General features: G+C 37.4%; 1 protein-coding gene across 2 annotated transcripts in view; it reads right to left on the bottom strand.

The window, feature by feature from the left end:
- The window catches only part of Pdgfc (platelet derived growth factor C), a 162,859-nt gene that overhangs the window by 6,564 nt on the left and 130,714 nt on the right, over positions 1-25,581 (bottom strand). For both annotated transcript variants that reach the window (XM_021195716.2, XM_021195715.2), the window contains one exon: positions 3,268-3,475. In XM_021195716.2, the coding sequence (XP_021051375.1) occupies positions 3,268-3,475 (208 nt within the window). The remainder of the gene's footprint in view (positions 1-3,267; positions 3,476-25,581) is intronic.

The following is a 25,581-nucleotide window of genomic DNA, read 5'->3' as shown; positions in this document are numbered from 1 at the left end:
TTTCTCTGTATAGCCCTGGCTGTCCTGGAACTCACTTTGTAGACCAGGCTGGCCTCAAACTCAGAAATCCGCCTGCCTCTGCCTCCCGAATGCTGGGATTAAAGGTGTGCGCCACCATGCCGGGCTATAACCATATTTAACTGTAGGAGAGGTGAAAAGGTAAGGAACGTGACTGAATGACCAATCAATGCTAAGGGGCTCATGTCAAAGATTTACTCAGCTGAAAAAGCATTTTTAATTCCATCTGAAATCATAGCTTTGAGTATTGAAGGATTTCATCTGCAAACAAACCTGTGAAAGCAGATTAAAAACAAAACAAAACAAAATAACAACAACAAAAACAGAAAGCAAATGAGTGAATAGCTTCAAACTCCCTGTGAAGACCAATCATCACGAGGCATGTTAACAGGGGTGCTCTGATAATGACGACACTGATTCTACTGCATCCCCTTTGCTGAATGATTGGGATATAGACACATTGCCATTTTATTTTAAAGCTACATGTGACTGACTAGGTCTATTTCTGGATGGAGGGGGGGGTGGGTTGCAGAGAGAATGTTTAAAAGCTCACAGCATCATGGCAGGCCTTTACAATTTCTATGGTCCATCTAAGTCTCCAGAAGGTTAATAAACCCCCCAGTTTTAAAAGGAACCTCACCTACCACACATACTTCTAAACATACTATTTCACAAAACTTGAAAAGGGTCTGCATGTATTCTTCTTAAAATGTTTACTTAACCACAATAAAAGGCTGGGGTGGATTTCGCGAGTGTACTCTCATACCTGCTACAATGGGAACTTTTAAACACACTTTTCTACCCCACATCACTCGTTTATCATGCTTGACTCACAAGTCAAAAGCCCCCTTTGAAACTATGCTTTGTTAAGCTTGACTTAGAAAATACCTTATTTCAGTGTTTCCTCCCGTGACTGCACAATATGAATGAAAACTTGGAGTTAGAGAAAGAGATATAAAAATAAATAGATAGATAGAAAGGAAGATAGATAGATAGATAGATAGATAGATAGATAGATAGATAGATAGATAAAAATAAGCCAAAACCCATTACTGCGTGCTAACAGATTATCCTGGACTAAAGTTAAAGGGTCTAATATTTATGGGTGTGTGCCTCCAAAGGCTTCAAACTACTATCAGCTTCATTAAAGCAAAATCTTACAAAAAAGTAACCTTACAAGCATTCTGCAAAATTTCAGCTAAATTAATGAGAAAAAAAGAGTTAAGAAAAGAAAAAAATAGAAGCTATGTGAATTTCTCCCTGCAAAACATTTGCAAAGAAAACACAGAAAAAAACAGCCTTTGGGCTCCTTTACCTTTCCATGGTTGCTTCCTGAGACATGGAATAATTTGTTTCTAAAAAATAAAGATACTGACCATATCACTAATGTAAATCATGATTTCTCAAGGAAATTTTATCAACACTGTAAGCTTTCCCAGAAAGGATCCTGCTGATGAAAATTACAGACACATTTTGCTTTGTTAGTTGTTCCTGCTTTTTTTCAGATATTCAATCCTAGGCTATCATATTACTGTAATGCAACCTGAGGGTGGTCCTTCTAAGACGAATGTGGTAACGTTGTGATATGTTTATTCTGGGGGAAAATCTATTTCGATGTCTAATGAGAGGCTTTTAGAAGTATTTCCCAGCTCCTCTGTAGAAAGGCTCTGAACGAGAGCTGATCTTCTCCAGTGATATCAGCCCACACCTGCAGTTTTTAGTTTGTATAAAGTTTTAAAAGTATACACTGCTCTCCTCAGACCCAGTTTATACTTAAAAAGCGAATGTTTTTCGTAAACTGCAAAGTGCTTCGACGATGAAGGTGTTATACTTCAAAGAATCCAGATCACGACCAGATTCTTTTAATTATAAGCCAGCTTGTGGCCTAATCTATGAGCAGCAGGCATAAGGATCCAGACTTGAAGACTTGGCTCAAAGGAACAGTTTTAGCATAGAATCCAGAATCACTGCTCCAAAAATTCCATGTGAGCTTAAAACCAGTCTCTCACTTCTACTGGCTCTGAATGCACCTCATAATCTAATTTATGTTGAAAAAAAAAAAAAAAAGGTACAATGGATGTTCAGCAACTCATGTAGATAGATCTTCAGCTTCCTGCTCTTAAGTGCGGAAAAGGGAAGCTCTGCCTGTCGGTAACTTATTCATCAAGATTGGATCTGATAAATATGTAGCAGCGTTCAGCATCTGGATAAGATTCAGCTGCCCATGCCCTTGAACATAATCATGTTCAAACACTTTTTCAAAGGAAACCACGTCTGTCAGCACAGTGACATGCCAGGCCTGGGCAGGTCCAAACGTGACCCTCAGAGATGAAAGCTCACGATCAGGAAGGCTGCAAGGGTGTGCAAGAAAGGCAGGAGTCAAGTTTCTTCTGACAGGGTTTACAAAAAGCTTGGTGCAATCTGCTACGGTGAATGGCTCAAATTAACTAAACACTGTTCCTTCCACACACATTCCCCTTACTGTTCTCTGACCTGATGCTAAGGAGACCAGTTTTCTGAGAGCAGTCCCATTTTCCTGTGACTTCTCCCCAGCATCATCTGTGTAGGATACAGCTCCCTCACACTTTTGACATTCCCATGAAAATTAGCTAACCTTATTGGAAATGAGGTTAGTATCCCAGTTTTTACATCCCTGAGAGATTGGGTTTAATTATCAGAAATTTTGCAATTCAAAGAGGATAAGCCAGTTGGGTCAAAAGTAATGGTTGCAAAGGAAAGTTTACAGACAGGTAAAGGCTGTTGTGTTCTTTCTGTGAATCCCACCTTGCAACTTCTATCTTGAGTCAATACAATTTCTCCTACCCTTTAAAACTTTGAGTTTACAAAATGGATGCAACCGTCACCCAGGGGCTACATAGCAAGAAAGACTTCTATAAAACATCCCCATTTTCTAGCCCTAAACTTTCAGTTTTAGCTCTGATAGTTTCTTTTTAAAATCTCACAATGTAGATTAGAATAAGCATTGATTCTTGTCACAGTAAAGAGAGTGCCCCATCAAAATTATATTTGCTGAGACAGGAGTGACTGGAACTTTCAGCAGAAGTATCTCTTGATTTTTCTCTCATTTAAATTCTCATTTAGTAGGGCATGTGTTTAGATAATAATAAAATGAGTTGTTTAAGCGTATCACTGAAGGCATTCTCAACTCTTCCTTTTAGAAACAAAGGAATCAGAAAACATCAATGGTTAAGGGAATTAAGTGAGTTCTAACCTGAAGAGGAAGCTTACCTTTGCTTTTTTTCCCATACAGGAAAGCCTTGCCCAAAAGCTGCCATGTTGGCTTGTAGAGGCTGTCCAAGTCGACCTGCCATCGATCTGGCTCGAGGTAACGAATCAGCTCTTCCAAGGTACTGAAGGCACTCACAGCGTTATTGAGCAGGTCCAGTGACAAAGCTGAAGGGGGCAACACTGAAGGACTCGTGGTTTCTGTGACTTGCTGAAAGTGAAGAGAATCCCCCATTAACTGTTTTAAAAATGTCAACGTATTCCTCTTCCTCACTTCCACCAAGAAACTCAGACTAATGCCGGAAGGAAAGGGAAACAAGACTACGTTCGTCACAAGACAACAGTAATCGCGTTGCAGCAGCGTCTAATGGTATACATCTGTAATATGACACAGGGGAAGGCTGAGACAGGAGAATTCCAAGTTTGAGGCCAATCTAGGATTCATGTATGATATTTTATCTAGAAAAAAATGAAGAAAAGAAAAGCAAAAACTAATTGCTTTACAAAACTTCATGCAGATGAACTCTGTGCCGTGGTCTATAGGGTATAAGAGACACTTATTTCCATTACCACGATCTATGGATCTAAGTTTGATGAGAATATTGTTTACTCCATCTAGAAAATTGAAAGTACATGCACTATGTGCTAATTCATGGCTCCATTGGAAACCAGCGCCAGATACAGGTTATCGATCTAGAAATTTAAACAAAGAGATAAAAAGAGGGAAAGATAACTAAAGGTCTAAGTACAGGTTTAACATATGTTAAGTCTTTAGAAAAGCTTTTCTCATTTCCAAAAATGATGAAGATCAACAGTTCAGAAAACACAATGACCCTCCCAAAATTACACAAAATAATACAAATACAACTTTATCTGCTCAGTCAGTTTAAATTACTTTCTTTACAATTTTACTTGAAAAAATTTTAAATATATAATTAAGGTCCAAGAGAAACACCAGGGAAACAACTTGTCGATCTATATGACTGTTACAAAGCTTATAACCAGTGCTTGCTTTCAATTAGTTGAGTCTCATAGATCCCTAAATAATGCAGTATATTCCCTTTTCTTTGTCCTCCAGAATGTGATAAAAAGATTTGGGTGCAGAAGACACCACATTATTTAATAACAAGACATGGAGAATACAAACTGGTCCTGATTTGGAGCATCCATCCCTCCTGGCTAGCTTATACAATGCAAGAAGATGCTCTGCACTCAATGTGGGAAAAATAGCAATCTTACTGAGCTGAACACAGTGGAATACAACATTGAGTGACCTACCAAATTATACCTAGTATTGCAATAGTGCACAAATTTCAGGTAGGTAACCAATACCTGATCCCATTATTTGTTAAAAAGCCTATGGTTTGACAAAAAGGGTATAGAGGAGAACCTATGGTTATTAGTCTACCAATAGTAATACCCCAGGCCTTAAGTTCTTATCTTTACACACGTAAATTAGGGTATCTCTCAACCTCCATAACTGAATACAGAGTGGTCAGCATGTTGAGAATAAAAGATACTGAGTGCTCAGTCCGCAGACTACATCAGCTATATCAGACACTGTCCCCATTAGACTCAGCATTTGTCTGAAGAAAAAAAAAAGGTGGCAGAAGGATTATAAGACCCAGAGGTACTAGACATCTACACTGAAACATATTTGAAAGACATGAGAAGGCTATTGAACACGCAAACTGATAGTGGCTTGTAAATACATTCACAAGACCTACACAGCATCAAACCAGCCGCAAAGCCTGCATGAATGAGGGAATGTTCATGAAATTCCATCCATCACTGAGAAACTATTGGCAACTGATAGCTATTGAGAGGTGGACATTCACTTTCTTCAGGAATGAGGTCTCTAGTCATGCTTCAGTAGATTATCTTATAGTCAAGCATATAGGCAGCATTAAGTGCACTCAATGGGTTTGTTTATTTATTTATTTATTTATTTGTTTGTTTGTTTGTTTGTTTGGATAACACAACACATACAGTTAGAGGGAAGAGAGGAGGTATATAAAATTTTCAAATAAGAACATTTTAATATCTCTACAGGTCAAACATAGACTCATGATGAAGTCTGTGCATTCTGTACATTCCCTTTTATTTTTTACTTTTCCCTCTCCTTACATTAGAATATAGCCTAGTAGTTAATGCATGATAATATCAGTAGATTTGAAAACATACGGGTGGAATAAATGGTTCAGAGGTTAAATATATATCCCAACACCCGACACCAGGTATGTTCATGACCTTCTGTAACTCCAGCTCCCAGGAATTTTTTACCTTCTAACCTCTGAAGGCAACTGCACTCATGTACATATACACATAAAGAGAAAAGAGGTGACAGCAATGCAATCAAGTAATTAAAAATTAAAAACGAATGATTGGAACCATCCAAACCATCAAAGATGAGTTTGAGGAATCCTCTTACATGCTTTTAATATAATAGACATATCAGACAAAATTAAGACAGAAGGCAGGCACTTGGAGAATATCTTAACAAATCATGACTGTCAGTAGGCTAGTATCTAGACTTTATTTTTAAAAAGATAATAAGATGAAAGAAAATAAGCAAACTTCAAATAGAACACTGAATGATCTAAAAGCATAAGAAGATAACACTTTAAAATCCATTAAATCATGCAAAACAAAATGAGGTCACTTTTGTCTACTAAAGGGGGGCAGACTACCTACATACATGGTTTAGGAAAAGCTGTAAATGTATTATAGATAGTGTGAGTAAACTGAACTTCTTGGACAGTGCCTAGAGGAGAGTGTGTATGGAAACATGCCTCCTCAGAGATAAAGCTGTAGTCAGTGGAGACCAGAGCATGTATTATGCTAACATTTCCATCACACTGTGGTTTGAAACAGAGAAAAGGGGAGGCAAGCTACACAGGAAGGGCGGGGAAGATTGAGCACTTTTATATAAAGCAGTTCACATTTTTGGTCCCATTTTAGATGCTAACTCATGGTAAGATATGATATATCACATACTTAATGTGAGAGTAGGTCAAAGGAAGTGTATACAACTAATACCTATTTTTCTACAATGTGTGTAATTGATACCGCCTATCCAAATCGATGCAGGAAGAAGAGTATCTAATAAGAGATTTACACTATTTGATGTTGATTTATAATGAGATTCAAAATAATTAAAGCGTGGAAAATATAAAGTTGCAACAATCTGCTTGTATCTAAATTACAGAATAATGGATAGCCATTAAAAACATCCTCCTAAATGAATCCTCCTAAAACATCCTCAATAAATGGTGATTTCAACATGAACCAATTAAACCAAAATTAAAACTTTAATAACAATACAGCCAAGGAATGAGAATGAATCGTTTCATTGCTTTCTCACATTTTCTCTATGTTCAGTTTTTTCTATTGCAACCCTGGATTTCTTTGGGAAGTCCAATGAAAACAGCATCTATTACACTAAAGTACCATTGCATCAGATCTTCTCATTGTCAGTACTTATCTGTACTGACTGCACGCCTTGTCTTTTGGACTTGGTTCTTTGCTGCTTTTTCCCTACATTGCTGATGTGTGGCTTTATCTACCTAAAATAGTGTGTCACTGACCATGTGACTTCTCATCTGAAGGATAAAATCCAAATTCCTTAGCAGTTAGTGTGCAGGTCCCATGATCATGCCTTCTGCCTAATGCCAATTCATGCTTATTAGATTACCTTCATCCAGTGTCTTCCTAACCACCATACTAATTGCATTTATTCCAGACTCTTCTCCAGAGAACAGCTGCTCACAGCCCCTGCACACTAATTTCTTCCTTCTATTGATTCAAATTGATCCATAAACGCTTTCTAAAGAGCCACTCCATCTATGTATCCAGCAACATCATCTTGCGCCTCCCTGAAATAGTATTTCAATTCTGCCAATTTGACAACATGTCTCTCTACAGGCACCTTATTGGACCGTTGTTTGGAAGCCAAGTCTGCTCTAGACACTAAAAGCAAGCAGCCCTCTTCCCTGGGCAGGAGTGGCCCTTCCAGGAGGCCCTTCCACTAGGCTTTGTGAGTTCAGATCCCTCCCACAACTAGCAGGAGACGATGTCACACGTATGATTATCAACAATGCAGATGACAGCCTTGGATAAGGTGTTTGGACTTATTTTAAAGGTCTAATTAAAATATCAGGACTAACATGTTCTTCAGTTATTTTATGATACTTTTTATTTGCCAATTATGTGGTTAATTGTGTTTATATGAGTGTGTGCAAATGTTTATACACATACATATAGAGGTGAGAAATCAATGTTGGCTGTCTTTTCTCAGGTACCAACAGTCTTGTTTGTATGACGTAGGGTCCCTCACTGGTCCAGGGCTCACTGATTTTGCCGGGCACCCCAGGGACTCATTGCATCTGCTTCATAAGCCCTGGAGAAATGAACTTGGGTCCTAACTCATGCAGAGCAAGCACTGCCACAACTGAACTGTCACTGGAGGTGGGCCCCACAAATGGCTCAACTTTTGAGAGTGGAAATTCACTCTTTTTCATATGTTTTCATATACTCGGTTTACTTTGGTAGAATGCACATGATGACCAGGAACTATGTGATGTGTATAACCAATGACCTAGAAAAAAAGTTTTTACTTCTAACCACTTTAACTTAGGTTCCTTAGATATCTAATATGAAAGTTAAATGAAAAACATTTGAACATTTTAAAGACTTAAGCCTGTCTATCTATCTATCTATCTATCTATCTATCTATCTATCTATCTATCTATCTGTCTGTCTGTCTGTCTGTCTGTCTGTCTGTCTGTCTGTCTGTCTATCTATCTATCTATCTATCTATCTATCTATCTATCTATCATCTATCTATCTGTGTGTGTGTGTGTGTGTGTGTGTGTGTGTGTGTGTGTGTGTATGATGTGAATTAAGAGACATTTTAGGGATTAGTGCACACATCTCATGATTATCAAAATTCAAAGTTTTGCAATCTGTTCACAAAATATTACATGATTTTTTTAAAAAGATGGGCAAAATGTATCAGATGGAAGATGTAGTAGGAGCACATATTTAAATTATATACAGTGCCACTTAGTCTGTGCTCTTTCCTGCTTCCATGTCAGTTGGAATCTTAGTGAAAGAACTACTTTCTAATTCCAGTTCTGTTAGAATCTCAGTAGGGAAGTTACAGTGGGAGTTATCATTACAGAACAGTTCATAATATTAATACAAAAAAAAAAAAAAAAACAGCAATGCATAGTCACTTTGAGTTCAACGAAGCCTCCATTTCAAAGTCTACCCAAAATGATAGAAGTTGGAAGTAAAGACTCTTGTCGTGTACATGCGTAGACTGACTGAGACATCTGCAAAAACGCCTTGCACAGTGTTAACATCAAACTGAGGAGACACAAAGCCCCTGCCCCATCCCAGAGGATTCCTCTCCAATAGTAAGCATGGAAAAATTAACACTATTCCCTTTCCATGGGTTCTATGAACAGTCCCTGAGTAGGGCAGGCCTGCCTGTTCAGAGCTCTGCTTCTCCTGTGTTGCTTATGGGAATTTTCAGAAGAGGCAGAGGATGGAAAACAGAAGTTAGAGGAAAAAACACCCACTAATTCCTTCAATTCCTATTTTGCTATTTCTAAAATCCATTGTTCAGGCCCGACGTCCAGACTTTTTCTGCTATATTTAGCAAGGGAAGATTCAAACAATATGTTTGATATTTAAAAGTATTTAAGGATGGGTGAGATAATTGCCAAATGGCTCTGAGGATGATAAAGGCACCTGCAGGCCAGCCTGATGACCAGAGTTTGAGCTTCAGGTCTCATGTACTGAAAGGAGTAAAACAACTCCACGAATTATGCTTGACCTCTGCATTTGTGTTTCTGCATGCACAACCCTCAAACAAACAAACAAACAAACAAATGAATAAATAGATAAATAGATCAATAAGCAAATCAATATTTTTAACGTTTTAAAATGCTAATGACTGGGTTGTTAAATTTAAAGAAAGACCATTAGACTCGATTTCACTGCTTTCTATTTCTTTTATCTGCATAAAGATAGGAACTCATTGTGGGTCGGAAGATCGCCAAAATCTGGAATGTCTACAAACAAACAAAAAAAGTCGCTTCAGTGATCTACAGCATGGTTTTCAATGCCACCCTTCAGGACAGTGACATTACCAGTTTTACTATCCGACATCTATCAAATCATTTAACAAACATTTACCACCAACCTACAGAGCACTGTATACCAAAGGGTAAAAGGTATGGCCCTTGCGACACTCACATTTCCTAAGCTGAATATTCTACCATCTTCTCTCATCCAGAGAGAGGCAAATGGGCAACTGTTTCTGTAAATCACATAGTCAGACAAGTATCACACAGACCCTGGTAGGTGAAGATCACAAAATTGAACTTGGTATAAAGGAGTATTTCCATTTTCATTATTGAAAATGTATTGTCTGACTGCCCTTGAGGCCCAAGTAGTAGTCAGATGAAGGGCACTGGGGTCACTGGAGCCAGACAGCAAGACTGACAGCAAAATCAAGTTTCCTTCCAGACTTCACCCGTGAGACACTTGAGAGTGATGCTTCAGTAGGATGTGGCTATGTTAAGTGTTTTCTGAACTTATTATCATCTTTACTTTTTTTTTTTTTTTTTTTTTTTTTTTTTTGAGAAAAGGAGAAGCAGCCTCCCTGCTTGGACAAGTACAATAAGAACTGCTCGTAAGTTCACAATAGTTACTTGCTTTCTAAACAACCGCCTTGTCATTTCATTAGGGTCTGCATGGACTATTTTGAAAACACGTCATTGACAGTGAGGCTTTTTTGGACAAACACACATACACAAAGGTTTGTCTTGAGTAGCCTAGCGACTGTAAAAGTATAGTGCCAATTGCAGTTTATGGCACGCTGTTCTCCCTCAACTGCATGTACTATATTTTAGACTGATAAAGATTCCCCTTCATTCATGCCTAACACAGTTAAGACTACGTACTATACTGTTGTTAAAAACAAACAGCTAAAGTCAGGTATGTGTCCAGACTTCCAGCTACTTAGTTGGTTAACCCCAGAAGTTCAAGGCCAACCCAGGAAATATTGAAAAACCTCTTCTCAGAAAGAAAAGGATTTTAAAAATGAAGCTTGGAGCAACAGCCTTCTTAGAGGTGTGTCCAGCCTCATTTATATAATGTCAAGCTGATATATTCCACATAGCTTTGATTTTAAGAGCTTTAGCTGCAGACAGGGCATGCAGACAAAACTGTGTGCCAGGAACAACTGACACGCAGTTCTGTAAAGACACAAGAATGCCCTGGAACAATCCATTTCAACATGCTTCTTCTTACTTTCCACTTGCTCTTATCTAAATTCATCCAAAAAGTTATCTGGGTTTTGTTTTTAAATTATTTTTAAGCCAGCAAAGAAAAGCCGATGCTTGCATTCCGACTGAAGAACAGATGTTAAGTACTGTGTGGGTGATGCAGATTAGCTTTTTAAGTAAAATAAAATCCTAGGAAAGAGGGCCAGTTGGGCTCATATCAAGACTCTAGAGATTCTAGGGTCTTATAAAAAGAGCATTACAATTGAATTTACCTTGTTATGTCTCCATCAGACTTCTAGACCAAAGAGAACAGTGGGCTTCAGTCAGCACTTAAGAACAGTGACTTCCATGTTGATGCCTGCAATGGGCATTCAGAGGCCACAACTTCACAGCTCCAGACAATCCCCAAAGCTACAGGATCTAGTCTAGTCTTACATATAAAAACCTGGGATGGCAAGCTTGGCTGGAATTGGCTTAGATAAAGTGATGCTCATGTTCACAAGTACCACCTCTTACTAATTTGGTGGACTAACAATTGCAAGGGACTGTTCTCTCATCCCATGATACTTGAGTCACAGGCTATAACTACATTTGCAAAATAAGACACCATTAACTCCTAATCCTATTTCCCTAACTTGTGTGCAATGCAAGATAAAGAAGGAACTGCAGCATAATATCTGAACCTAAGCCTTAGGCCATAGGGATGGCTCCATAGAAGCAGATGCCTCTTTGCACAGGATGAGAGAGCTTGGGGTTGATTTGGTAAGTGTAATTCATTTTAGGAAAAACTGTACAGTATAAGTGATCTATATTGATCGCTGGAATTCCCCAGGATGACTAAGTAAACTAGACCACAAAGCGCTTTCTCAGTGACGTTTGTGCTAACCTAAGTCAAGGTTTGTTTGGTTTGGCTTGGTTTTTCCTACCAAGATCTGAGAAATTCACACATACACCCCAAAACCCAGAAACAACAACAACAACATCATCATCATCAACAACAACAACAACAAAAACAAAAAATGCCACCATCAAAACCTGGGATAGTTTTAACAGTTGAAAACACTTAAGAACAACATGTCATGTGACCTTTATCACACCCAATATTCATGAAATCGCTATTTTTTTAGTGCTCATAAAATGAGAAAAGAATATGAAGTAAGAACAGTTGATAAAAACCTAAAACCCCCTTAAAAAGCTTGAAATGGTGTCTACCTTACCACAGAGCTCTAGAAGAGAAGTACACACAGATATCCCTCCATCCCTCACTCGGCATAACATGTAGCAGCCCTGTGCAGTATGTAGAGGAATCCTAACACATGATATTTGCTAGGTAGTTTCAATTATATATTCAATACATTTAATAGTCAGAGAAGAGACTAAACTTCATTCCAGTGTCATGTGGTATTTGAACAAAGGAGGCTATTTGAGCATATTCATTTAAGATAGACAAATAGGGGAACAGTGTCTCAGTAGTTTAAAATACCTCTTGTTCTTGCGAAGGACTTGAATTCGACTCCCAGCAGCTTACAACCATCTGCCACTCTAGTTCCAGGAGACTCATCACCATTTTCTGCCCTCTGAGACCTTTTGGCACCCATGTAGTACACATATGTACATGCAGGCCAAACACTCAGATTCATAAAATAAAATACTTTGAAAATAATTTAAGTGGACTAGCAGTACAAAGTATAACTAATGAAGATTTAGACCGCAATAAAAGCATGTCTTGGCAATTGCCAGCAGAGGTGATTGGAATGAATGTGACACATTCATGGTTGAATCTTGTGGTCTGTTTCCTCATCCTTCATCCCAGCTGATGTGACAGCCATCCTGGGTTCAGGGTTCAGTGCATTGTGCATGATGGGTTTGCTTTGGGCCTGGCAGTCTGCTTCGCACTTCTCTTTCCCAGTCTCTTCTCTTGTACAGATGAGACTTGACTGCACGTTGCTTTAATTCTTTCCTCTGATGAATAGCTGTAACTTTAAAGCCCTGGATGGGACTTACATGGGAACATCATTGTGAATGCTTTTCTACCTCAGTCAACAGCAATGCTGTAGTTGGTAGCCATCCTTGCACCTTTCCCTAACTCATAAAGTCCCACAAAAGGTCACTATGGTTCTATGTTCAGACCACAGCTAAAATCTGACAGATTCCAATCCTGGCAATCCTTTAAAGTGGTATTTTATTGTCCTTCTTGCATTTCTTGGAAATTAAACAAGATAACCCTGTCTCATTTAATTAAATAAGATATTCTATCAGAAGTGGTAGAGGCATGTTAATAAAATTCTTATGTTATATTTTCCTAGAAACATATATCTGGTTTAAAAAGTTAAACTTCAAAATTACCTTTTATTTTTAATACAGTTTAAATGCTTTACAATATAAGGTGTACACATAGCTCCCATAAACTTTAGCTTTCCCAGGGGCTTATGAAACATGTCACTTGTGCTCGGTGAAATACATTCCTTCTTGCTAAAGGTGCTCACTAACCCAGCTATGGGCTGCTGAAAATATGGCTAGTGCTCTTTTCTTTAGGGTGGGAGAGCCAGATTCCATTTAACATGAAGATAAATTAGCCCCGTGGATTGCACTGTTCATGGCTTACTATTGTGTACATCTGCAGGGATATAGGTTCCAAGCAAGGGTGACAACCATGTGCCTAGGAAAATGGTAATAAAGTTATGAACGTTAATATTTAAAAGTTTTAGCAAATAAGCTCTTTCTATGCTTAGAAAATTTCATAGATAATGTACTTAATTATCTAAGCAGTAATATTTTAGTAATGGTAAACAATTATTCAAACATAACTTGATAACTTATGATGGTCTGTGTTGTAAGAAGTGATATTACCCCTTGGTGTGTCATGACACCTCCTCCCAGTACTTGGTATATGCACAGGGCAAACCATAGCTTGTCCTGCTCCACAGACAAGATCTATGAGCACACCTTTGTCTCTGCTAACTCAGATTTACATTCACTAGTTGTTGTGCTGAAAGGGGAAATTAGTGTTTCACAATAGTGATTGCTGAAATGGCATTTTAGTCTGTTTGTGACTATGATGACCTCTATGCTAAGAAATTTAAAAAACAATTGTAATTTCTTTAGTTTAGATCACCTCTATCAGTTTCTGAATCCATACTCGCTACTTATCTTTACAGGAAAGAAAACACCATCAAATCAAAAATCATGATTTCATTAATCTGCTTCCTGAATGTGGTTACCTTAATTACAGAGTATTGCATTTCAAAAGATGCCCATAATGTAGCAAGTGAGCATGAACTTCTCATGTCAACAAGATGATAAGGTACCAGTGGCAATTATTTTGGCTGATAATATCATCTATTTTCACATTTTGAAAGCACTCTATAACATTCCTATGCTGCTGTGATATCCTCTGTGTTCTCGCTCAGATCTGAACAGCTCCTGAAGTAGAACAAACAATGCTCTGTTCCTGCATTGTGTCCTCTCATGTCAGACATTCCACTAAAAAGGGATTGCATCACACAGTCGAAATTTAGACAGGTAACAAAAATCACCAGTGGCAACGAAAAATGAAAAACACTTCTGTGAAGCATTACTGCATGGCACCCACACTTCTGAGAGAACTCTACCATCCGTGGATATAGTAAGATGTGGCTTTTAAAGGGGAGTAAGCAGGAAGGTAATTTATTCAATAGAATGTTTCATGTGACTATTATGGGCCACGCTAGGATACTGATGATGAATTCCACAGTCACTGTAATGTTCTCATCTCTCCATGGGCAAATTATGACCTCTAGGTAAGATGCAGAAGAGAAAGAAGGTGCCAAGTACTGTGTGAGCAATGATAGCATATAAGAACCACTCTGAGAACAGAGCTGAAGGGTGACATTCTGCAGTATGGTGCAGTCAGAGCATCACAGCACTTGGGAAGCTGAGGCAGAATCACTGTGAATTTTAAGCCAATCTGGGCCAGTAGAGAGACCTATTCTGAGGCAAGCTAAGTCTACCACATTCCTTATAAAAAGAAATAAACCAATAAACTCAATACAATTAACACCACCCCCCCAAAGGAAAAAAAACAAACAAACAAACCCAAAATCAAAATGTTGGTAGTTATGGGCAAAGGGGTATAGTAGGAAACAACTAGATAAAAAGATGTATGCTCAACTAGAGTTTGTTTTTTTGTTTTGTTTTGTTTTTGTTTGTTTCTTTGTTTTGGTTTTTTGATTTTGTTTTGTTTCGTTTTGTTGTTTTTTTTCGAGACAGGGTTTCTCGGTATAGCCCTGGCTGTCCTGGAACTCACTCTGTAGACCAGGCTGGCCTGGAACTCAGAAATCTGCCTGCCTCTGCCTAGGAGTGCTGGGATTAAAGGCATGCGCCACCACGCCCAGCTCAACTAGAGTTTTAAGAACACAAAGTCACTTGAATAGATTAGAAGCATGGCAGACATTTATGAGGGCTTAATAGGGGAGGGCATATATTTGACTTCTCAGCATGTACATGAACATTGCTCTCAGTTGGGGAAACGATGCAGGTTATGAGGCTGCAAAGACAGGAGTGGTCTGGGTTCAAGATTGCTGTGGGTGTTTGGAATCTAGATATCAATGGAGGAGTCCAGAAAGGTGAGAGAGTCTGAAGGCTTTCTAGCTGTACTCCATGTGAAGAGGTATTCCACAGGAAGGTGCACTCTTATGGGAGCCACAGAAAATCTCCTTTGCTATATGTTAATCATCACATACCAATGGAGAAGCCTCCTCTTGTAGTAGGCTCTACTAATAACATGATTTTTCTCTTCAATCTACTTGACAATAAGAGATTAAATAATAGTCTACAATAAGTTTATTTTAAAGGCAAACCGATAGCACCAGTTTGAGTTAAACTTCTCAGTACTTGAAACTCAGAAGAGTGAAAAGCTCTTAAAGAGTTGAGCACTCATTTGATGTAATAGTGAGACTAATGGGGCTAGTTTTGTGTTACCCTTTTACCATGTGGGGACCATACATTGAATTTGGGTCATCAGGATTGGGAGAAAGTATCTTTACCCCTGAGACATCTCACTGCTCTTCAGTAGGCTACTTCTCCAAGTGGAAAAAAAAATGGTAAAATTAGATTTGAAGTAGTCAGTACAGCTCATTGATTAGTCTCCACAGAACCTATGTGGTTAAAATGATTAAAAACATGAGAGGTTTGAAACTTTTGCTGTGAGCACATGCTTTCAGATACATCTCCTTTTAATGAAGGCCATCTAAGTCTCATGATGTGCCATATAATAAATACCTTAAAACCACTGTCTCACATGGTTATTTTTTAACTATTTTTGTAAAGATCTTCTTTCCATATTTCAGAGATGCATTTTAGTTTCTACAAGTTTTGTGTAGATTGTCATAGAAATTTTTATATTGGTATCAAGAAGAGAGCAGTTTTTTATGTGCCTACCACATACCCAGTTTTTGCTCAGATGCTGCTACTGATAGTCTGGGATTTGACTCACTTTGTTCCTCTGATTAGAGTTCAGGATCATGTAATCGTTTACACTAGGAAAACCTCATTCCTTGAGAGTCAGAACACTATATAACTCTACATCTACTACAGAAAACAGTTTCTTGGTGAACTTGAGACACATTTTAGTTTAGTCTATACCCTGAAAGCATATACTGACCATGCATGCCAGATGATTCAAACTCTAAGATATGAGGATTTTTCGTGTCTTTAATCAAATACAGGGAGAAAAATATATGACTCTTAAACAGGTTTCCAGAAAGATAAAAATATCTGATTGCACTGACTTGAGATGTACAAGACCTATAATTCTTTATGTGACAGTTTAGGACACAACTGTAAATGGTATGTGCATATGCTTTAAAATGTTTAAATAACAATTTTATAGATGTGATTCACATAGTCCAATGTTTCTTATGGCCTGTTTATTCAAAGACTGTGTATGTTTTGATTACTAGCCTGAAGTGTATTAAGTTTTCTCCAGGGTTGCATGTGAAAAATATGTATGCACACACACATGTGTGTTTGTGTGTGTGTGTGTGCATAAACACACATATAGGACAATGGAGAGACTAGCTGATACCATAGGAACATTGGAAATGGTGTGTAGAAGACTAACTGATATTCAGAACACCACTACAAAGAGTATTTTGAATTTTCACAGGAATAGCAAAGCATGGAATTTTGAGTCAGAAAACCTAGGAATGAACATCATGTCTATATTTGCTACCTGTCTGTGTGATTACTGGAAAAAAACACTATTATTTTTCTTGGTCATAGATCAAAAATAATAATATAAAATAACGATCTTTCTGTGGCTTGCAAATGGAATGATATATTCTGTCTATTTTGCAAGGCACCCATTTAGAACATTAAAACAGCAGTCTAGTACAGATATATTTGTTCAAAATTGTGGTAGTTTCCTACATGTCAGGTACTGTCATAATATGAAATAAAGTAGATTTCCGAACTGAAAGCATTTAAACTGTAGTCATTCCTGAAGTTGTCTAATTTTTATGGTTGTGTTCAGCTCATTATGTCTTTATTATGAGCTTAGATACAAAAATAAGACTGTGTTGAGCCTGACATACCCCCAAGAGGCTAATAAAACAAGTTTCTTTCAATTAAGAATGTAGCAACAGCATTAAGAAATAGAAGAAACTGTGGAAATTAATGCAAAAAATATCCCCTAAAGACCTAATAATAAAGGCTTAGAAAGACATGGAATTGCAAGTGACTGATTGACAAGTGAGCTGAAGAAAGCAACTAGAAAGAAAAAATATGCAGAATGCGTCTTAGGATAAAACTCCACATGATTATTTACCTTCATATATGGTAATACAAATGCAATTAGCAGTTTTAATGAATGAATAGAATAGAATGAATGAATGAATTAATGAATGGAAAAGTTGAACCAGCTTAGAATCGAGTTAAAACCTAAATGACATCCCATGAAGAATGAGATATGAGATAACAGATGATTAAAAACATAACAAGTCAAGATCAAAACAAAAAGTTAAGGAAACGAGGTAAACATGAATTAAGAGAGAGCGCTTTGGAAATTCCAGTATCTTTCAAACAACATGTCTCACCTAAATGACAAACTCTTTCTGTATAAGAAAAAAGGAAAGAGAGAGAGAGAGAGAGAGAGAGAGAGAGAGAGAGAGAGAGAGAGGAGGGAGGGACGGAGGGACGGAGGAAGGAAAGAAGGAAGGAAGGAAGGAAGGAAGGAAGGAAGGAAGGAAGGAAGGAAGGAAGGAAGGAAGGAAGGAGAGGGGAAAGGAAGGTGAGGCAGGGAAAGGAAAGGAAAGACAAAGCAGAGCAGAGCATCATCTTCAGGCAGAAATGCCACTACCAGACAGAACAAAAACCACTATGCCACATTTCCTGACAAGTGAATTGCTTAGGAAGCCAGCAGACCTGTACAAACAAGTAATAACTACTCTCCAACACCAAAAGCAAGAGAAGAAATATCCTCTGTGCATTTCTAAGCACTAGAAAGAGAAAGTTCACCCTTAGATCTAGTTCTAGTCTCATCTTTGATTTTATTGCAAACAAGAGCTCTGGGGTGTATAGGAAATGATTCTTGTTGCCACTGACTCTGACATGATGGAGGATCCTTTAGTTGCTAAGCTGTTTAATAACTAAATTCTGAATTCATGTACCAAAGGATGAAGAGCTCATTAAAAGTATTGGGGGAACAAACCAAACCAACACTATCAATCCTGCAAGTTATCACAGGGTAAGCAGATGATCAATTAATAGTGCCCATAATCATTAAAATTAGTAAAATTCTTTAAAAAGTCATCAAGTTCAAGTTTCTAAATCAAATAAGTCTTAAAAGTTCCTGATTTTTAAAAAAATTTTGAATCTAAACTTTGTAGAACTCACCCAGGGTTTTGCAGATTAGAATAAAAAATATCTTTTTTTTTTAATTTCAAGTTGGAGACTTTTTGAAGATATGTGTGCATGTTTAGGTACAGAATGAAAAAAAATTAACCAAAGAACTTGGAATTTTGAAGGGCCAGGAGTGAACTCATAGCCACACGTGTGATAAGATCCCACTTGAATGAAAGTTTCAGCTGCAGCAGGGAACATCCTTCTCAGGTCAGTCAACATCAATCTGTTTTTAGACTTCATGTGTGTAGAATTAGTGAGATCACAATCAGTGTGTTATATTATGATGAGGACTTTTAAAGAAGACGAAGATGGAGGAAGCCAACATAGCAGCATTACAGTAATTTCACACATTTTCCTCCTTCCTTCCTTCTTTCTTTCCTTCTTCCTTTCTTTTATCTATCTATCTATCTATCTATCTATCTATCTATCTATCTATCTATCTATTGTTTTAGCAGTCGACATAAGTATTTTACCACGGAGCTACAGTCTCGGCCCTTTTCAGTTTTTCAGTGCTGAGATGGTCCTGTTATATGGCCAGGTTTACCTTATACCTTATACAGGTTACTATGTAGCCTTGGTCACTTGAGTGGCTGAGATTACAGTCATGGGCAACTGCTACAAATATGACATTTAAAAATGTAGTCTCATGAGTGTATACACGTTTCAAATTTTCCTTCTTGTAGGACTTGCTCCAAAAGTAAAAAAAAAAAAAAAACAACAAAAACAAAAAAAACACAAAACATTTATTTAGAAGAACAGTGTCTTTACATCAGAACTTGTCAGTATGTCTGACATTGGAATAAAGGTAATAAATATTGTTGCCCTTGCATACCAAACACTGAGCTCAGAATTTGATCATTGGTCTTCACAATGAAGTTGGTAGAAGCTTTCTTTTCTTCACACTTTGTGGGTAAGTCAATTAGCTGAGAGGACTGCAGGTTAAAGAGAGGATAGAAAATCAAGCTAGATGGGAAACANTCAAAGCCACAGAATAAAAGACGTCTCAGAAATACTATTGCAGCCACTGCTGTTACCATGTGCTATGACTCAAGCTGTACACTGTGTTCTGATAGCATATGAGGAAAATGAATATGCCTTTACATTCAACCATGTTCTTTGCTCAACCTGCAAGGTTGCAGCCTTGGTGTAAAGACCAAATCGAGAAGTAAAATGATAAAGGAGCTTGGTTGGCATATCCTCCTGTCTTTTTATTTATTCCTGAAAATAAAGCTCACCCATGGTAGAAGAGCAGATTATACACTACAAAGCAACACCATTTAAAACAAGACAGAAAAATATTGGCTTTATTTTTATAAAGAAATAGTGTGATAGAATACTGACAAAAGTTTGATATAAACTTTAGAATAATACAAGTAGTTTATATGGGTTGTTCAAGAGATGAAGGGAATAAGGAGGAGGATGAAGGAGATATAGGAAGAGGGGGGAGAACTAGTGTGATGATGGGGTGAGAAGAAAAGTAGGAAAAGAGAAGAAGGCACCTATAAGTCTATCTGGAGCTCTATACACTTGATCATTAGTTTAATTAGTGAACTCACTTCTTCCAGTGTCAAGAAGCCTCCAGTGAACCAAACTATTGCACACAAATTGAAAAATGCTGAACTTTAATCATAGGAAAATTATGGAGGGAGACAAAGATTCTTAAGATGTGCATATTCAACCGGGCTTGTTTTTAGCTACCTTGATGCCCTGGGAAGACCCAGTTGACAGGTACGTTCCTGTTGGCCTATGGGACCTGTACTTCCGAGTGACACTGAACCAGGCAGTTGCTGTATGGAAACTGCACAAAGGCTACATTCATTACCTGAAGTGCCCTTCATTTGGCTTTTTGTTGTAATTTGCTTCCCCAATGCCAGCAGGGCTTGAATGATGATACTCAGAGCTCACTAAGCACTCCCTTCCAACCAGATGAACTGACATGTAGTGATCCACACTTTGTTCCCAAGTATTAATATCAGTAGTACTTTTTACTGCAACTATTAAGCCAGTTAAACACTGCATAACCCAATCAAATGCATGCTCTTTGCTCCTTGAAACTGGCATGAATGCTTTGGAAGAACTCCATACAAATGAGCTGCTATAAAATTCAGTATTAGATTAGCTAGGAGAGATATAACTGTAGAATGTAGGAGGGAAGGAACTCATAAAACACTAGAAGGGTCCACACACAAATTGCTTTCAAGTGCATTGGGGTTCACATTTGTACTGAAAGAAAGCCGAGATGAAAGAGCCATAACTGAGGCATTATGACTGATTTTTGGAAGAAAGAGGACAGAATTTAACTTAACAAATTGTGCTTCTCAAAAAGGAAGTCTGTTGCCCTAAAAGAAAAGGAGTAAATGGAAATTCAGTGTTTACAATATGTGTCTCCTTTTAATGGTTCTCCACTTGAACACTTAGGTCACCTCCAGTACCAGCTAACATCTCCAAAGGCTTCCTGAGTTGGCTTCCACCCAGCTCTAAATGAAGAAACATGTTGAGAGTGTCATCTGTTACTATCTTTTACTTTATAATTGCTTTGGTTACATATTATGCAGTTACATTTAATATGTAAATACTACCACATACCATACCTGTTGGAACCAAACTGTATAAATTTTTGGATGTGAAGAGATTTAGTAAAACTAAAGTCATCAATCTATTCCAGAGAAATGAAGGCATTTTAAGTAATCAGTTCTGAATCCTGACATCAGTTTAAAGCTATAGATCATATCTTGGGCTCTTAGCATCCTGAAACTTCATTAATCTCTGTCTTGCAAGCAGAAGGGGCTCATTCATGGATTTATGTATTGTGACTATTTATGTTTCACACATTCATTTTGGATCTGACCTCAAAGGGAGTGCTTTGTGGTATTATTTTTACTCTGTAACCATTAATCTCTGATAGGTGTTCTACTCCATGCTGAAATACGCTTACATACCACACCATAGAATATTAGGTGAGGACGTTTATGAAGGCACCAAATTCATGGTGAAAGTTTTCTCTTGAACCAGTTGATATTCTGAATCCTCTTTGGAACAAAAACACGTGGTCTTTATTCTAGATTGAACCACACTACTCAAACTATCACACAAGAAAAAAATCCAAGGATTAGTGTGTGTGTGCGTGTGTGTGTGTATGTGCGTGCGCGTGTGCACGTGTGTGTATTGTGTCATGGTTTCATATTGTAGGCCAGGCTAACTAGGTACTCACTATGTATTATGATTGGCTCCAAACTCAGTCTCCTAAGTGCTGGAAGTACAGGTCTGTGCCACAATCATCCGACTTTTTTATTTTTAAGTTGAGGGTCTTTTTAATTTTTTAACTAAACTTTTATGTGTATGGATGTTTTGTCTGTGTATATGTCTAAGTCACTGCCAGTGTGCCTTGTGCTTCAGCTATCAGAACATGACATCAGAGCCCCTGGAACTGATCTGACAGATGATTGTGAGCTGCCATGTATGTTCTGAGAAACAAAATCAGGAGAGAATTGTAAATGCTCTTAAGAGCCAAGCCACCTTTCCATTCCCAAATCACTGAGAATCGTAACTTAAAAGTTGAGATTCTTAATGTCTAGTGAAGTTTGAGGTGACAAAGAAGAAATAGTGAGGAACAACTGAAGCCCTTAAAGTGGAATTAGCAAGTCTATTATTTACAGAGACACAGGATACTATGAGTTTGGGAAAAACAGCATAAATAAACAGTAATTCCACAGATCTTATCAAGGCTTTTCAATTACATCCTTTAGTGATGTGACATTTAATGGTGAACAGTAAGCTTCTTTCAGTGTTCTAAAGGTGACTCCAATGGACACATAGCACTGCAGTTAGAACTAAATGTGTTCCCTGAAAGAGAGCAAGTCAGAAGAGGTCCCAGGAAGAAGTCAAAAGAAAATAAATCTCTGGTAGACTTGGAGGCTCTTTTGCTACATTTATCAGTAATGGTATTAAGACAACCCAGGGCTTTGTCACTCATCATATGCCTCAAAGGAAGGAAAATACTTGTGTCAGAATGCTTGAGATGACTTCTAAGGACCTCATCCAGCAAATGTGTCATGTACTTTAATACCTCCCCATTCAGGTGTTGGAAGTCAAGCCTGGGCACGCAGTGAGCCTCTCACTTCAAGGGCTCACCCATTTCTTTCTCTACAACAACTAATTACATTTAATGCTATTTCATTAACTTATACCAGCAGGAAACAGACTTTTCTTTTTACTGAATCAAAATGCTACTCTACTAGAAAAAGCATTTCCTTCATAGGAATTCAAAATAATATGAACACACAGTATCAGAGGGGGGTATTAAACACTGCATAGATTTATTTGCAAAGTATTACCAATACCTACCTCAGATTTTACTTTAGAGTCTTGGATTTCTATTATTCTTTTACTTAAAAAAGAAAAAGAAGTCAATGGTGGCACATGCCTTTAATCTCAGCACTTGAGACTCAGAGGTAGGTCTAAGACTCCGAGGTAGGTCTATAGAGCTAGTTTCAGTACAGCCAGGGCTGTTACACAGAGAAACACTTTTTCAAAAAACAAATAAAACCAAACCAAACTAAACAAACAAAAAGAATTTTTATCACAAGTCCTCTTTTACTTAAATTGTGTGCCTTAGAAACACAGAAGATAGTCTACATGGCCTTTTAAGTCAAGATCTCTAATCATCCTTGTAAAAGAGTATCTGCAATGGAGACTATACACTAGCCAGGCCATCATTGTCCCACCATCGCTTTGACCTAAATGGATAAAAAGCCTACAACAAGAATGCTAGTACCTATCCACACGCAGGAATTCAATAAGGGTATAAAATACTAATTGGATTACTTTTTAAATGATGATCAAATACTAGACAAGGATATAAAAAAATTAGTATATATATATATATATATATATATATATATATATATGTGTGTGTGTGTGTGTGTGTATGCTCATATATATGCGAATTCATGTGAATTTGAACTAATCTTAACATATAAATAGTACTACTGAAATAGACAAAATTTTGTAACATGAAAGCAGACAAGACTTCATAAATCATGCAGTGAGTCATCTGGTTATGCCTACCACAGTTAATGAACAAAGTATGATCAGTATTGTAGTGGGGCTATCTAGAAATCAGGTGTCAGTTAACCAAGGTACAAAGCTCTTTGTAGTTGGTTTGGTTTGCGGGAAAATTTCTAAAGTAGTCCAGGTACAAAGTAGCAATCTTTGATTGAACATGTGTAAGGGAAGCCATCATCCACAGTTGAGCTTCTGTTGACACAGGGTCAAAATCCCCTGTTCCGTGGTCAATACACTAAAAGGAAGCATGCAACTCCTGAAGACACATGATGACTACATACTTTATATAAAACTCCCTATAATTTCTAAATTTTGTTACTTGGTTAAAAAGTAGCCTTTCTTTGTTCCTATCAATGCCCTTCTTATGATCTCAAAAGAAAGGCATTTAAGCAAGATTCTTAATAGTTACAAGGAACCATATATATAACTCTAAGAAAACACAAACCAGTAGCCAAGTAAAGTAATTCAGGGTATGCAAATTGAATAAGATAAATAGAAATAGTAATGAAAATTTAAATTAAAATGAAATTAGAAATGAAACATTCAATAACGTAACTAAAACTCCTCAGTGGAAACCCTTAGCAACATGACACAGCATTCAGAAGACAGAGCTTTAGGGCTTGAAGATGAAATAAAGAAAGGAGACCAATCACACAATATGACTGTTATCCCTCATCTTAATGGCTAGAATGTTCATGAACACTGGAATATCATGAATAGACCAAATCTATAAGTCGTGGACATAGAAGAAAAAAAGAATTAGAGGTCAAAAGCATAGGACACAGTTTCAATGAAATCATAGAAAAAAACTTGCCAAATCTAGGAAAAGAAATGCCCAGTCAGAGACAGGTGAAACAAGTTCATCAGTATCATAGCTGGTTTTTCAATGGGAACTTTAAAAGCCAGGAGAAGTTGGAGCCATGTGATTGATTCAATTTCTGAAAGCTGCCAACTAAACTATTTCACCCGACAAAATTATTTGTTATCATTGAAAGGGAATTATAGCAATAGGCTAAAGAAATTTACAATCATCAAACCAGCTCTCCAACGAGCACTAGAGGGAAAATTTTGACTACAGATAAAAAGGAAGATACTATGGGGAAAAATGAATAATGCTATGGTAGGGCTCATGTGAATTAAACCAAAGAAAACAACACAAAATCAACAAAATGGTGGCAATTAAGCAATTACTCTTTGAATAATAAGTCTGAATCTAAGTGGTCTCAATCTCTCTATCAAAAGACACAAGCTTATTGGTCGAATCAGAAAACAAGATGCAGCTTTTTGCTATCTCTCAGGAAAAAAAAAATCTCACCTTGAAGACTAGGTACTGCCTTAGAGTAAAAGGTGTACAAACATTAGTACTAAATGCCTGTGTTGACGAAATGGACCTAATAGACACCTACAAAGTACTCCAGACTAACATGAAAAAAGATATAAAATTTCCTGTTTTAATAAAGTAGACCATGTATTAGGACATAAAGGAATAAAACTTGAAAAAAATACCAGAAGAAACAAAAATTGCATAAAGTCATTCAGCATGAACAATGAGCTATTGAATGATGAAAGGGTCATTGAAAAATTAAATGTGCAAATAAAATAATTCTTGGAATTAAATGAAATACAAAATAATTGGTATAAAATAAAAGCAGTCAAAGAGTGAATTTGTAGCTCCAAGTGCCTACATCAAAACATTAGAAAGAGCATGCATAAATAACTGGTTGATTTACCTCAATAGTTTAAAAAGTAAAACAAAACCAAATAAAAACCAATTATAGTGGATGGGGAGAAATTATCAAGTAAGGGCATAAGTTTAAGAAACAAAGAAAAGCAAAGGAACAATAAAATGTAGTTTCTTCCTTACAAAAGATAAAGAAAATTGACAAACCCTTAGCCAGGTTAGCTAAAAGAAATACAAAGAATACATCCAAGCTACTGAGGGAGGAAGAAGGAGCTATTGGTGGGGATGAAACCATGATAGATTATCAGCTCCCTAATACTTGTACATACAAAAAAACTGTATGAAATCAGTAGGTTGTTTGTGTGTGTGTGTGTGTGTGTGTGTGTGTGTGTG

Source organism: Mus pahari, chromosome 4, assembly GCF_900095145.1.
Source record: "Mus pahari chromosome 4, PAHARI_EIJ_v1.1, whole genome shotgun sequence".
Classification (NCBI taxonomy): Eukaryota; Metazoa; Chordata; class Mammalia; order Rodentia; family Muridae; genus Mus; species Mus pahari.
Note: the sequence above shows the minus strand (reverse complement) of the source record. Positions and strands in the feature narration are given on the sequence as shown.